Here is a 15,194-nt window from a genome sequence, read left to right as displayed (position 1 = left end):
AGGGTGTGTGTTTTTTTTTGACTGCATTTCTGTGACATGTCCCTCCGCCCACCCCCCATAGGCATATCCCTGGAGGCCTATCCCTACAAATGCAGATTAGTGACTGCCTGGGGGTAGGGCAGGAGGAGAGGGAGGGGGCACTGGGAAAGGGAGGTGACTGTTAATGGGTGTGGGTTTCAAGTCCTACAATTGGCTCGTCTCTGAGGGGGCGTGGATAGGCCCTGGGGTGCAGGGCTGGACTTTAGGGCGGACCCCAGCCAACTTAAAACCCCGCTGAGGCGTGGTGGCCCACGCTGTGGTCGCTGTTACCCGTGGAGGCATGGAGGAGTGCGCTAGCCTCTGCCGCTTGGGCTCTTCGCGGGGATGTCGGTGTCGTCAGGAGCGGCAGGGCCCAGCTGAGAAGGCAAAGGCTGAGGGCAAGCGGTGTCCTCAGAAGCGCCAGCGCCCAGCTGAGATGGCTAAGGCAGAAGGCAAGCGGTGTCGTCAGGAGCGCCAGGGCCCAGCTGAGTCGGCAGCGGCCCAGGGCAAGCCGGCCCCGGCACTAAAGCCCCTCGAGGCGGACGTGGCAGCGCGTTGCTGTGCGGGGAGTGGAGGAATCCAGAGCCCCAGGCCGCCCCCGCACTGCTCGCTGCAGGACCTGCCTGTGGAGATGCTGGTGGAGATCTTCGGCTCGCTCCCCGGCACCGATCTGCCCAGCCTGGCCCTGGCCTGCACCAAATTCCACCACATCCTGCACACCGACAGCATCTGGAGACGGCGCTGCCGCGAGGAGTTTGGCCTTCGTGAAAACTTGCAGAACCTGGAGACGATAGGTACGTCTTATCGAGAAGTCTATGCGAAGCTGTTCCACCCATACAGACACATTTTGGGATTGTGGCAGCTAGATACTGAGCACTATAGAACACTGCTGAATGTCGTGGTGGACGGCTTATGCATTACTGGTTGGACGTACGGGCCTTGCCTTAACTCCCATGTGGATGGCCCAATGCAATTCAAGCCCTCGTTCAGAATTCGCCTGACGGAGACGAAATCAGCCGCGGTGGAGTGCATGGAAGGCCGCCACAGCAGGCCCCACAGCCGCCACTTGCAGATTCGGAAGGACAGGTTCAGCACCCAGTGCAACAAGACAGACCACCTTAAGGATTTACCAACGCGGCTTAGGGAGGAATGGGGGCAGGTGCTGGCGGGGAAGGACAGACTGCGGTATGACTGCCTGACCTACCGCCGCCTCTACCTCCCGCCCAACTACCCGGACGACCTCATCAGGCCAGGCCTCTTCCAAAGCAAATACCATCGCTTTGGCGTAATGATTGCCATGCTCAGCTTCCATGGGGAGTATGCCAGGCTCACGAACATCACGGGAAACTACAAGGAGACGTTAGAGATCCACCTCATGCGCCGCATCCAGCTGGGAGATGGCAAGATCTTCCGCAACTTCAACAAACTCTACCGCGTGGTCCTGGAGATTGAGGATCAGGTGATCCGGGAGCAAGAAGAGGGACTGAGGAAAGCGGGGGCCATGGCTGGCAGAGCCCTGCCCGGCCCAGCGTCGGGGAGTCCGGGGCTGCAGCTTTGGAGGAGCAGCCTGTTCCGTTTGTTCTGCCTGTGCGCGTGCGCTCCAGACGCCAGAACTACCCCCGAACCTGCAGGATGTGTTTCTATGGCGTGAACATTGCTACCCCATGCGCTTCCATGGAGTCTTCATCCTGTTCGATGAGAACCACTTGGGGTTCATCTGCCTGGAGACGAAATACTTCACCCTGTTCGGCAGAGTCCAGAACACCTTCCAGAATGTGGAGGCGCCATCCCCGCGGGCCTTCCTGAAGATGCTCAAGAACATTGGGTCCCGACCCCGTAGGAGGAGCAGCTTGCATGCACTTTGAAGATTTGACCTTCTAACCAGGTTACCCATCTTTGTTTTTTGAATCCTCACCCAAGGATATTTTCCCATTGATGTTTAGAGAGAGTGGGGGAGAGAGGGAAAGACAGAAATAATCGATTTGAGAGAAACACATCAGTTGTCTCCTGCCCAAGCCCGGACCAGGGCCAGGCTGGGTAGGGGCCAGCAATTGAGGTAGAAATAAACCTTAGACCAGTGGTCTCAACCTTCCTAATGCTGCGACCCTTTAATACAGTTCCTCGTGTTGTGGTGACCCCCAATTTCATTGTTACAAATTGAACATAATTAAAGCATAGTGATTAATCACAAAAGAAATAAATGAACACATCTTAGTTAATATATATTGTTTATTTATTAATATTAAACTCATGGCCAATAGCAATAGAGTTCATTCCTTAAGGAAGCTTATCTAACTGATACATTATCTCCATAAAGCATAGCTAGTGCTTTGGCACTAAGGCTGCGGGCTATTTTAAACAGCAGGGCCACAGGCTCCTGGGATGGCATCTTCAGAGACAAATGGGGACTGTTCTCAGTCCTCACGGGGATCTGAAGAAAAGAAGGAACATGGGGGAAAGGCAGAAAGCAGCTCCTCAGACTCCAGCAGTAGCAGTGAAGATGCCAGCAGTTCCAGCTCATCTTCCTCCGGGGTGGGGGCGGGGGGACACCTCTGACTCAGACTCCAACTGAGCTTTGTTCATTACTAGGAGGCAGGACAGAGAACTTGCCAACAGAAGTCTTTGGCATCTGTGTACACTGCAGGGCTCTTCTCCCTGTCCCTGTTTATTGCTTTACTTCTTCCTTCCTTTCCCCTCCTCCTCCTCAATACAGAGTAGGACGGGTTGGCAAGCGGGGAATTGGGACAGAACTCTCAATATCAGGTCCACACACCTGGGAAGAGAGGTCCCTGCTGGGAGGAGAAATATATCTGAGCCTTTACTGGGTCCCCCTACACCAGTGATGGTGAACCTTTTGAGCTCAGCGTGCCAGGATTTTGAAAAACCCTAACTTAATTCTGGTGCCGTGTCACATATAGAAATTTTTTGATATCTGCAACCATAGTAAAACAAAGACTTATATTTTTGGTATTTATTTTATATATTTAAATGCCATTTAACAAAGAAATCAACCAAAAAAATGGGTTCGCGTGTCACCTCTGACACACGTGTCATAGGTTCGCCATCACTGCCCTACACCATCAGTACCACTCCCTCTAGGAGCCCCAAGCAATGAAGGATCTTGAAACAAACAGATGATTGGGCAGCTGTGAGGAGCACACTGCACTGGACTGCGTATTTGTGAAGAAATAAGTTTTGCTTTCCTCATTTTCTGTCTTCCAGAGGTGGTCGGGGGGCCACTCTGAGCCTGTGACTCCTATATTCTCTGTAAGAACTCTACCTCTGGACTCTCACACTACATCTGGTGTGAGAAAGGAGTTGCCATTCTTTATGTGAGAGTGGGCAGCATCATGTAGCAGGCAATATTTATACATGTATAGTTAACTCTGACATCTCGATGAACTTTCTTACTAATTTCATATAAAATTATATTTTCTAAGTTTAGCTGTTTCATTTGAATGAGGGCCTCCATGGAATAAATGTTTTATAATTTGGAGCACTGCTTCTCCAAGTAGTGTCTGCATTTGTTCTTGGAAAAACCTAAATTCCTTCCTTTTGCTCCAGGTTCAAGTGAATCTCCAATTTAGCTTTCAGGGTTGATGGATGTATGAGTGGATGTATGAATGAAGAGATAGATGATAGATAGATAGATAGATAGAAATATAAAGATACCTGGATAGCCCTGGCTGCTGTCCTCAGTGTTTAGAGCATTGGCCTACACTCCAAAGGGTCTTGAGTTCAATTCTTGATCATGAGCACCTACCTGGGTAGCAGGTTTGATCCCTGCCCCCATTTGGGGTGTGTTTGGGAGGCAACCAACTAATTTGTCTCTCACATAGGTTTCTCTCTCTTAAAAGCAATGGAAAAAATATCCTCAGGTGAGGATTAACAAAAAAAATAAGGTATGCGGATAGATACATAGAAAGATATAGACATGTAAATATACACGATTCTGTTCTACTGGTCTGCCTGTGAATTACTGTGGCAGTACCACATTGCTTTGATTATTTGGTTTGCATATGTATTTGAAAATCTATTTAAGGTGAAATTAAATTAAATCCTTCCCCCCCTGTATATTCCTGGCTATTTCCATATTGTGTTCTCATGAATGTAAGCAAAATAAAATAATTGTGTCATTTTTATATGAAAACCATTAAATTTTCAGCATTTTGATAACTAGATATCTTAGTGAATTATTAAGTGTTTTTCTAGATAAAGTTCATTTTACAAAGTAAAGGCAGCATTGACATGTTTTATACCTCTAATCCTTTCTCTTTCTAAGTGTTGGTTGGAATATTCAGAACAATGTTAAGTAATAGCAGTGATATGTGCTTGTCTTGCTTCAGACTTTCAAACTCATGTTTAAAGGACTTGCAACTATTAAAATTATGCTGATTATATTACATTTAAAATAAACTATATAACCTAGTCAGGAAATGCCTGTGGGTTTATATTACTGTTTTCACTGCATAATGTGTATTATTTAACATACAATTTCCATCATCCACTCAATGTGGACCCAGGAGAAGCGCTGGGTGATGTGTCTGAGCACCTGGAAGGGTGTCCCTTTCCTCTGATCCACTTGCAGGAGCATCTGAACTGCCTGGTGGTGGCCATGCTGCAGAGGCCCCAGCAGAGAAGGGTGGTATAGATGTCAGCCAGCAGGTGGCAGCTGAGCCTGGCTGCAGCGAGGTTTTCATTCTGTATTCCTGCCTCTGTGTGTGTGTGTCTGCCCGCGTGCATTTAATTTTATCAAGTTGAAAAATACAGAAAGCCCAGAATCAGGTCCAAGCCCCAAAACTCTAAGATACCTCAGATCTGTTATTTCCATTTTCTGTACCTGTGTCTTCATTCTTTTATTCTCTATATCTTTATTTCCCCTTCCTTTACATATTTTAATCTCATAGAATGCTTTCTGTGTAGCTGTTTGGATGCATAATTTAAATATGATTTCGCTAACCAACTTTAATTGTATGATGTGATAAGCTTTGAATAGTGTAGAGTTGTGTTGAAAAGCAAATTCCAAACTGTAGCTATATGTTAGGCGACACAACAAAAGAAATGCGTGTCATTGAAAATGAGCATAGTTTTGAAATTATAGCAAAGCTTCATATTTAATCAGGAAAATGAATGTTTTTCACAGAGTGAGATAAAATTAAAAGGCCATTTGAGCTTACTCCCCACATCTTAGAAATTGCTGTTAACTGATAGCAATGTTGTGTCTCTCTATGTATCAAACTGGGGAAATAATGTTCTTAGAGGTCCCTGGAATCCATAAGGTAGGAAACCATAAATGAAATAATATTTGGGAACACAGTGAAAGGATACGGTTCCATGATACTGACCCAAAAATATAGCTTCCCTGTCCAGAGGTTTCTTAATATTATGGAAAATGGTGAAGAAATTGTCAAAAGAATGTTCTATTTCACAACACAAATGTAACATACTCATACATCTAGATCCCAGGATTGCCTATCCTGTCCCAAATCTAACCCCCTCTCCCAAAAAAGTAATCATATGCTGGTGATTAATATGCCCTGTTTCTAATGATCATTTCTTTAAATTCATATGAATAAAATCACATAGTATACACTTTGGTGTGTACTTTTATCATTTAAAAGTATGTTGGTGAGCCCAGCCAGAGTGACTTAGTGGTTGAGTGTCAACCTATAAGCCAGAAGGTCACAGTTCAATTCCCAGGCATGGCACATACCCAGGTTGCAGGTTTGATCCTCAGTCAGAGGCATTACCAGTAGTAGGCAGCCAATCAATACTTCCCTTTCATCATTGATGTTTCTCTCTCTCTCTCTCTCTCTCTCTCTCTCTCTCTCTCTCTCTCTCTCTCCTTTCCTCTCTGAAATCAATAAAAAAATATTTAAAATTAAAGAAAAGTATTTTGTCTAGATTTATGCACTCCTCTGTGTGTAGCACTTGTTTTTCTTATTTTGTCTCACGATATTAAACTCTATGATTGTACCACAACTTGGTCATTCTACTGGAGAGATGTCGAATTGGTCCTGCAGCCCATTTTTGTTGGATTGTTTCTCTTCCGTTTGTCGTCTTGTATGAGGACATTATATAATTTGCATATTAACCCCGTATCAGAGGTAACATTGGAAAATATTTTCTCCCATATGGAGGGGTCCTTTTTCATTTTGATCATAATTCTTTTGCTGTGCCGGAGCTTTTTATTTTGACCTAGTTCCATTTGTCTATTTTCTCCTTCTTTTCTGTTGCCCAATAACTAAGATTTGGAAACAGCCCAAGTGACCATCAGTAGGCAAATGGATTAAAAAAAAAAAAAAAAAAGCTGTGGCACATTGACAAATTGGAATACTACACAGCTGTAAAGAAGGGTCTCTGCAATTTGGGGCAGCATGAATGGACCTGAAGAATATTATGCTACATGAAATCAACCAACTTCTTGCATTTAATTGTACTTTTTCAGACACCCCTGCCATCTATCATTATACTTCCTGATGACAATTTAGAAAAAGAGCAAAATCCAGAGAACATGTTCTATGCCATGCATCATGCATGGAGATTTTCCCCAACTGAGTAAAGCACAAACCAATACTTATGTTTTGAATGTTATCATCATATTTAATAATATAGTAAATGGATTTTCATGGCATAAAAGGAAACTAAAAAAAAAAAAAGGGTAACATATTTGTCATAATTGAGAGTGTATTAGGAAAATGCCTTTCTTAGATACTGGTGTTCCCCAGCATGTAGAATGATTCCTAATCTATTTCTAGTCAAAAGTGACTAAAGGAAAAGTTAGGCCTGAGACAGAAAAGGAGCAGGAAGAAATTTTACATATAAGGAACTTTGAGCTACATTTATAAAGGTCACACTTTCACCTTCATAATCCAGGAATGCCCCTACTCAGCCAATAGGTTAGGGCACATATTGCAGTAAAAGTGGGAGGTGGCAAAGTCATTTGTGTGGGTTTTAGCATGGCCATGAAGAGGCCCTCCTGGACACTCGTATTCCTCTTTCCAATCATCACTACAGACACCAGCAGCCCAATTCCAATGTCTCCCACTTCTATCTCCCAGTGATGCATCCCAGAGGTAAAAGTCTCAGCACCCCAGTCACGGAAACACTCGGATCTGGGAGAGACATTTGCACCTTGAAGACCACATCCCACACAAAGGCTGATCAAACCTCCAGGCAGGTTCTTCCCGGCTGCAAAGTGATAGTCACTGCAAAAAGAAAAAGAAATCATGTGGACACCTTGCAAATAAAGTCCTGAGGCAAAAGTTGGTCTTTTAAGATGTTACTTTATTGTGAGCTACAACAACAGGAGCAGTTTGGGTTGTCACATCTAGTGAAGTGCAGAGATGACCACAACATCTGCAGAACAAGCAAATCCCTAAAGACAGACATTTGAGCATTTGTCTAAATTTAAATGTTTATGGCCCAATGTAAGACTTATCTCACCCTGGTCAGTGTCTCAGTGTTTAGAGCTTTGGCTCAGACCAGAAGGGTCAGGGGTTTGATTCCACTCAAGGCTGCATATCTGGGCTGCAGTTTCCATCCCTTGCAATGTATCTGTCTGGGCCTTGCATCTCTCTCTCTTTCCCAGTGTCTCTGTCTCTGTCTTTCCTCCCTCCTTTGCGCTCCCTCTAAAATCTATGGGAGAAAATACCCTCAGCCTGGCCAGTGCTGCTCAGTCGGTGTGTGTCAGTCTATGACCCAGGAGGTCAAGGATCCATTGGTGGTCAGGGTAGATGCCTTGGTTGTGGGTTTGATCTCCAGTAGGGTGCATGCAGGAATCAGCTTACGGAAGATTCACTCTCATCGCTGATGTTTCTCCCTCTCTCCCTACCCCTTCCTCTCTGAAATCAGTAAAGACACACTTGGAAATATCATTTCTTTAAGGAAAATAATAAAACTAAAAATCTTGGGCCGTGATGCAGACTTCCCCCGACAGCAGTCGAAAACTCCACAGACTGTGCTGTCTACCAGATGCTCAATGGCGGCCACAGTGGCTGCTGCTTCTGGAAAAATCAAAGGAGTCTTACAACAGGCAGGATCTCAGGTCGGCTTCCGGCGCTTGCGTGGGGGTCCCAGACAGGCGCCCTGTGCTGAAGCCAGAGAGGGGTACATCTCAGCCACCAAGTGGGGATGGGACGCCACCATTGCCTGCCACCCTTCGGTCTCCAAGACACCCTCAGCATGAGAGTGGATGAAATCCCCTGCCTGAGTTTTCAGTTGATCTGCGCTGTGGAGGTCAGCCAAGGTGAGCATTTCTGCAGCGTTCTCCTCAGAGAGGTGTGTGCTGAGGGCTTCCTCACACAGGACCTTCAAATGCTCCAGGGCATACTTGTCAGCAGCTGCCAGCAAACCAGCCGTTTTGTCCAGGTTCGGAGCCTTCCCCGTGTAAATGAAGCACATCATCTTCTTAAAAACTCCAGGCTCCATGTCGATTATTTCACCCCGATTCCTTTTGCTCTCCTCCATTGCATGTGCAAACATGGCCCCAAATGCCGGGGTCCAACCCCAGCGGGTCCAGGGGTTCCCAAAGGTGTGGACGGAGTCGGCGAAGAAGGAATGACACAGAGACAGCGTTCAGTTGATCAGCAGCCTTGCCAGGATCTCTAGCCACAATCTCCAGCGAAGTTCTGTCTAGGATCTCCAGAGAGGTTCTGCTTCGGATTTCCAGCGAGGTTCTGTAGCCATGTTCCCTCGCTAGGTTCTCCAGCCAGGTTCTGTCCAGGCTCTCCAGTCAGGTTCAGTGTCCAGGTTCCAGTCAGGTTCTCCTGCCAATCTCTGTAGTCAGGTTCAGTCCAGGATCCCTTGCCATATTCTCCCGCTAGGCTCTGTCTCTAGGATCCTCTGGCATGCTCTCTCCAGCGAAGTTCTTCTGTCTCTAGGCTCCGTGTAGGTTCTGTCTTCTTGATTCTGTTCTAAGTTCTGAGTGTTTCTGTCTTGTTACAACTGTATTTATACCAGTTGGTTCAATCCTATCAATCTCTATTACAAAGGTTAGGGCGTTTCTTATCTCCATTCCAGGGAGAAAAGATTATGTAGTTTAAGCATGATTGTTCGTAGTTAAAGGGATTAATTACCCGCCTGGCACTTAGTTGAGGGGTTTTATTCCCTCCCTAACTTCAGGGGAAAATCCCTACCTGGGGATTCAACCTTTCTCGGAGAGGTGACCTTGGTTAAAACACAGCGCCAAGAAGGTGAGCAAACATATTAAGAACCGTATGCCATATATGCCAGGTCCCTTGAAACAGCAAGCATGGACCGGCTCCCGGCACCCAAACACTGGAGAACGAGCTGCTAAGATAGCTTTGTGAGCCTGGAATTCCTGGCCAGCAACACAAAAACAGCAGTCTGTGAACCAGGAATTTTCCCAAAGTCCACCTAGCTAGCTCATCGGCCAGCTGGCACTCAGGAATCTTCACCATCTTCGTGGTATTCTGGCCAGAAATGGTGACGGAATCCTGCACCACACTCACCTCACAGAGGAGGGTCAGCTGGTCATCAGGGAGAAGACTATTGTCTCCATCCAAAAGCACATGTCTCCGGATGAATTTCTTGAATCCCCAGTCTTTGCCTGTACAAATCTGTATGCCGGTGACTCTCCAAAGATTTGCAACTTTCTGTCTCTAAAATTTTGCCTCTTTATAAATATCATTTCAAGTAATCATACAATTCATAGCCCTCATTGCAGTTTTAATTTCCATATGTATTACAAAGGACACTGAGCTTCTTTTCCTATATGGTATAGACTGAATAATTGTGTCCTCACAAAATTCATATGTTGAAATCTAATCATTAAGGTAATGTCATTTGAAGTAGGGCCTTTGGGAGGTGATGAGCATATGAGGGTGGAGCTCTCATGAGTAGGATTAGTGCCCTTATTAAAGAGACTCCAGAAAGCTCTCTCACCTATTCTAATAGGTAAAGACAGAGGGAGAAGACAGCAGTATATAAACCAGGAAATAGGCCTTCCCCAGAAACTGAATCAGCCAACATATTGACCTTGGACTATTCAGGCCCCAGAACTGTGAGAAATACATTGATGTTGTTTATAAACAACGCAGTCTACAGTCTTTTTGTTATATATAGAAGTACAAAGAGGCTAAGATAATGTCCTTAGTAGCCATCCATATATCTTCTTTAGTGAAATGCCTACTCAATTCTTTTAAATTTTGCAATGATCATTGGATTTTTATGTCTTTATTTTGAATTATAAGAGTTCTTTGGTTGCAAATCCTTTATCAGATATATGTATTGAAAATATTTTCTCCCTGTCTATGGGTCTTTTTGTTTTATTAAAACATTTAAGAAAAACCCACACAAAACAATCCTAGGTAGTGTGGGAGAGAGGGGGAGCGAAGGGATTCTAGCTTGTCTATCCCAACATGCCCCCCTCCACACACACACATGTACATGTACACACAGCAGCTCTGCTATGGCTGAGATTCCATAGTCCTTTCCTGGTTGTTGAAGAAGTGAGGGGCCAGGAGGTAAGCAACCAGCCAGGGCCATGACCTGATTTGTGGTCCAGGATTTTAGCATTGTCAACTGCCACTCATCTCATCTAAAGTTTAGGGTTCACCCAACCCAAAATGAGGATGGACAGACCACCTGGAGATTACTGAAAAGATGTTAGGGGGCTGGAACTATCTGTGGTTGGACAGTTATGGTTGTTATTTGCAAGTAGTATGTAAGTACTCTTTCAGTTTAAAAATGCTGATCTGTATCATTCTATTATTTAGTTCTTGTGGAATAAAGTTAGCTTCTAGATCTCTAAGGAGACTGATAATACTTCAAGTTGTTTTTTTCTTTTTACATAAAAACTAGACTTCTCAAAAATTGTTTAGAATTTTTTGGTGAGAAAGATTATTGTTTTGCCGCTTAACAAGAATTCATTTCTGCATTCTTTTTAGTTCATATTTTAATTTAGACATTTGAATTTACCTGTTACTATTTCTGGTTACCTTAGTAAAATGTAAATCATATTGTTCAATTTAGCTTTGTTTCTTTTTTTGGAAAAATATTTGATTATATGCACAAGTCACTCTACTGGAAAATATTTAGTATGTAAAGATGGAGTTAGTCCCTGCATCCCTGCATCTCTGAAACCTGGCTCAAGGGAATAAGCCTGTGGTCCAGAGCAGGTGGTGGCCAAGTTCAAGAGGTTACACTGTCCCTGTTTCCAGTATCTACCTGCAGTGATGGCGAACCTATGACACACATGTCAGAGGTGACACGCAAACTCATTTTTTGGTTGATTTTTCTTTGTTAAATGGCATTTAAATATCTAAAATAAATATCAAAAATATAAGTCTTTGTTTTACTATGGTTGCAAATATGAAAAAAATTCTGTATGTGACACGGCACCAGAGTTAAGTTAGGGTTTTTCAAAATGCTGACACGCGAGCTCAAAAGGTTCGCCATCACTGTACTAGAGGAATCCCTGCTCCAACAAATTCAGTTCAAGGCCTAGATGGGGAGCAGGGTCCTCTGGTGACCTTGGAGCAAATCAGAGAAATCCTCATTTCCCTAAGTTGTCCTGCAGGGGAGTTACATGTAGGTGGGGCCAGAGGAGCAGAGAACCCAACTCTTCTAGGGGTAACACCTCGGACACTAGTTCCTGGGACTTGTGAGAGGAAACAGCTCCCATTGCCCAAGGACTGGCTCTCAAGAGGGGCTGAGAAAAGCCCTTAGGCTCCACTAGCCCTGGAAATTTTCAGGAGCAGCCATGACCCAGGGACCAGGAGGGCCTTTAGGGAGTAAAATGAGAGGTTTTCCAGGTGTAGAAGGGACTGGTGGTGCCAAGGAATCCTGAGGCTCCTCAGGAGACTGCACTCATTGCTAAAGGTTAAATACAAAGAGAGAATCTTAAAAGCAGCAAGGGAAAAGCAATTAGTTACCTGTCAGGGAGTGCCCATAGGGCTGTCAGCTGATTTCTCAACAGAAAACTTGCAGGACAAAAAAATATTGCAGGCCTGAAGGGAGTGGCAAGAAATATTCAAAATTATGAAACACAAGGACCTACTAAAGATTAATCTACCCAGCAAATCTATCATTTAGAATTGAAGGTCAGATAAACAGCTTCACAGACAAGAAAAAGCTAAAGGAGTTCATTGCCATCAAATCAGTATTACGCAGTATGTTTAAGGGTCTTCAAAGAGGAAGAGGAAGAATAAGAAGAAAAAGGATTAAAAATATGAACAATAGATTCAAGGAACAGCAGCGTCCTGATCACCACACCCTCTGTCTGAGGAACAGCAGCATGTGAAGCCTCCCAGAAAGAGAGAGGCAAGAAAAGTTATAATTCAATATGCAGATTAGTTAGCAAAAGTCTGCCCGGCCAATGTGGCCCAGTGGTTGAGCGTGGACCTATGAACCAGGAGGTCAGAGTAGGAATCTGGTCAGGGCACATGCCTGGGTTATGGGCTGCATCCCCAGGTTATGGGCTCCATCCCCAGTAGGGGCATGCAGGAGGCAGCCAATCAATGATTCTCTCTCATCATTAATGCTTCTATCTCCCTCTCCCTTCCTCTCTGAAATCAATAAAAATAAAAGTAATTATAATACTAAAGTCCAAACAACATGCTATGTGAAGGCAATAAGGGGAATAAGGAGCTTGGTCTGGGCAGAGCTGAGAACGACCGCAGGGAAGGGGTGATTTTGAACCTAGCACACCAGCATTCCAGTCAGAGGAGCCAGAGACAGGTCTCCAAAGCAAATATGAAATCGTGAATGTGAGTGCTCTCAGATAGACCTTTAAAAGGAAACCAGAGGTGCGGGTCCTGTACCTGTGTTTGCTGGGAAGATGAAAGGGATTTCCTCTTGGGGCCCTTCCCCCGAGAAGGAGTGGGTGTCTGTCTGCCTTGGCCCCGCTCCTGCCTCCCTCCAACCCTGCCCACCAGCCTCTGGTTCCCCCTTCTCCTGTGACCATGGCCAGCCAGTCAGGGAGTGGGTTTCTCAGCCTTCCGCAGGGCTGGCCTCCCCACCACCCTCCCTACACTCTGCTCTGCCAGGAAAGAGGTTGTTTCTTTGTCCTCTTCATGGCCACATTGTAAGCCCGTGCTGAGGGCAGCAGCTCCATCGATGTTATTGATGCTGCCAGGAGCGGGGAAGGGGCTGGCTGTCCGTCAGACACGTGTGCTGGAGAAATCACTCCTGTGGTACTGGCTGCTGTCCTCCCTGAGTTGCACCTCCCACCTTCAAGGTCTTCATCACCTCAGGTTGCAGAAGCCCCAGGGGAGGCACTGAGAGGCCCTGGTTGGGGGATGTGGAAAGTGGAAGGGGCCCAGTCCCAGGGAGACAGGTCCCAGGCAGCTCCTGAAGAATACTCAGCACTGAGAAAGAAAGCCCGTCTCCTATACGTTCCTCCTGTGTGGCTGACTCTTGGAATTTTTGTAAAGAATAGAATAACTACATGTATGCAAAACAGCTCCTGTATTTTCTAATTAAACTTACTTTGTCAACAGATTTTTAGGAAGAGCTCAGGCAGTCTGATGCTCCCCAGTCCCTCCCCTTCCCTACCACCCCCATCCCAAATTAATATTTCAGCAGGTGCCCTACTCTCAGTAGATACGCCAGGATCGATTGTTTGCTACAGTCCCTGTTCATATCCACCTTAGATGGTAATAGCTTCAAGTTGATTGGATCTTAAGACTGTAAGAAGTCCCTGGTGTCATGACTTTGCTGGCATTCTTAGGCCAGCCATTGTCTCTCCAAACACTCGCTTATTAAAGCACAGTCTCCCCCGCCCCCCCCCCCCCCACACACATAGACACACACACTGCCACCCCACACCAAGGCAATGTGAGAGAGCCGCACCGGGCACCCACTCGGGGAGGCTCACTGATGGTGAAGTGGGAGGATGCCTATGACCTTGGGAGTGTGGATATGTCTCCTTGTAGAGCCAATGGAGGCTCCAGGTTTCCCCCCTCTCTCCCTTCTTTTTTCTCTTATATGCCCGTTGACAGTGTCATCTCTCAACTTAATAAACTTGTCAGAGGGAGCTCTGGGGAAGCATGACACACGGAGGTTGGAGTGATTGCTGAGTATGCAGGGAGAAGGGGCTGGGAGTTGTGAGAGGGCCTGGGACATTAGCCTGGGGGCGGGCAGCTGTTCTGGGGTGTTCCTGGCTCACTGGCAATAGCACCACCCCCTTCAGGCACCTTGGCAGACCAGGACCTGGGAGGAGGGAAGGAGAGCTTCAGGGACCAAAATGGGGTGGGAACTAGGGGAGACGTGGATGGACAGTGCCAGCAAGGAGTGTGCGAGGCTGTGTGTGTGCACCTAGGTATGACACTGTGTGTAATGTGTGTGAGCAGGCATGAGACAGCCATGTGAGGCTGTGTGGGGATTGCTGGGTGTGAAGGTGGGATGGAGGGTGGAAAGCAAAGAGCACTAGAGCCTTCTTGGAAAAGCAAAATGGAAACTATGACTTGGGGGTGCTGTTGTTGCTGAACTCTTCTACCAGTTGCACCCTGAAAGATCTTCTCAGCTATCTACCTGGAATGTGTACTTATCCATAATCATGAAAATTTACACTAAATGTTCCTGTGAACATAGAGGGTAAGGAAGCCAGCAGTCACTGCAGTTCTGAGTCTGACACAATGCTTTATGTCACTGGCATTCTATTGATACTAATCAAACAAATGTTGAGTCAATGAAAAAAACACCAAACAGAACTTTTGCCTGACCTCATGTGCTGGGGGACAGGGAACCCAGGTTAAATGAGTGCGGATGCAAAAGGGCTCACATACTAAGCCTGACACGCTCAGGGGAAGCCAGCATGGCGGGTCCTACACACTCAGAGGCTGAAAGTGGCCACATTGGACGGCCTGAACATAGACATTTCTAAAAGCGGCCATGGCAGTCCGCCTGTCGTTTTCCTGACAAAGGTCCATCTTTACCTTAAGTGAGCCTGTCTATTGTCTTTTTACATCTCAGATAACATCCCTTTGAAAGGTCAAGGGAAATCTTTCCAGACCCCTCAGGGCACACTCTCTGCACCAGAGCACAGGCCACAGCACCCCTCATTGTTATCTGTAGCCCATACCCTCTGCTGTAAATGTTAATTATTAACTATCCCGTACCCCCCAGTGTAAAAGAAGCCGTGTCTCCCATTTTACTTTTTATCCAACCCCAGCGATTGCCCACTTTGCTTTCTCTGACAGACTAGGTCTACC

At 45.9% G+C, this 15,194-nt stretch overlaps 2 protein-coding genes across 2 annotated transcripts in view; one reads left to right on the top strand and one right to left on the bottom strand.

The window, feature by feature from the left end:
- The first annotated feature begins 319 nt into the window (after window positions 1-319).
- On the top strand, window positions 320-1,883 carry LOC132241732 (F-box only protein 31-like). The gene is given in 3 exon segments (XM_059710641.1): window positions 320-1,516; window positions 1,558-1,675; window positions 1,678-1,883. Coding segments are annotated over 3 exon segments (1,521 nt in total).
- Window positions 1,884-8,061: 6,178 nt separating this feature from the next.
- Window positions 8,062-15,194, bottom strand: part of LOC132241729 (speckle-type POZ protein-like) — a 7,658-nt gene continuing 525 nt past the window's right edge. The window contains 3 exon segments of the mRNA XM_059710640.1: window positions 8,062-8,512; window positions 9,297-9,403; window positions 9,405-9,589. Of these exon segments, the coding sequence (XP_059566623.1) occupies window positions 8,062-8,512; window positions 9,297-9,403; window positions 9,405-9,589 (743 nt within the window).

The sequence above is a fragment of the Myotis daubentonii genome, chromosome 9 (assembly GCF_963259705.1).
Source record: "Myotis daubentonii chromosome 9, mMyoDau2.1, whole genome shotgun sequence".
NCBI classification, from domain to species: Eukaryota; Metazoa; Chordata; class Mammalia; order Chiroptera; family Vespertilionidae; genus Myotis; species Myotis daubentonii.
The sequence above is the reverse complement of the archived record's forward strand: the minus strand, read 5'-3'. Positions and strand labels throughout refer to the sequence as shown.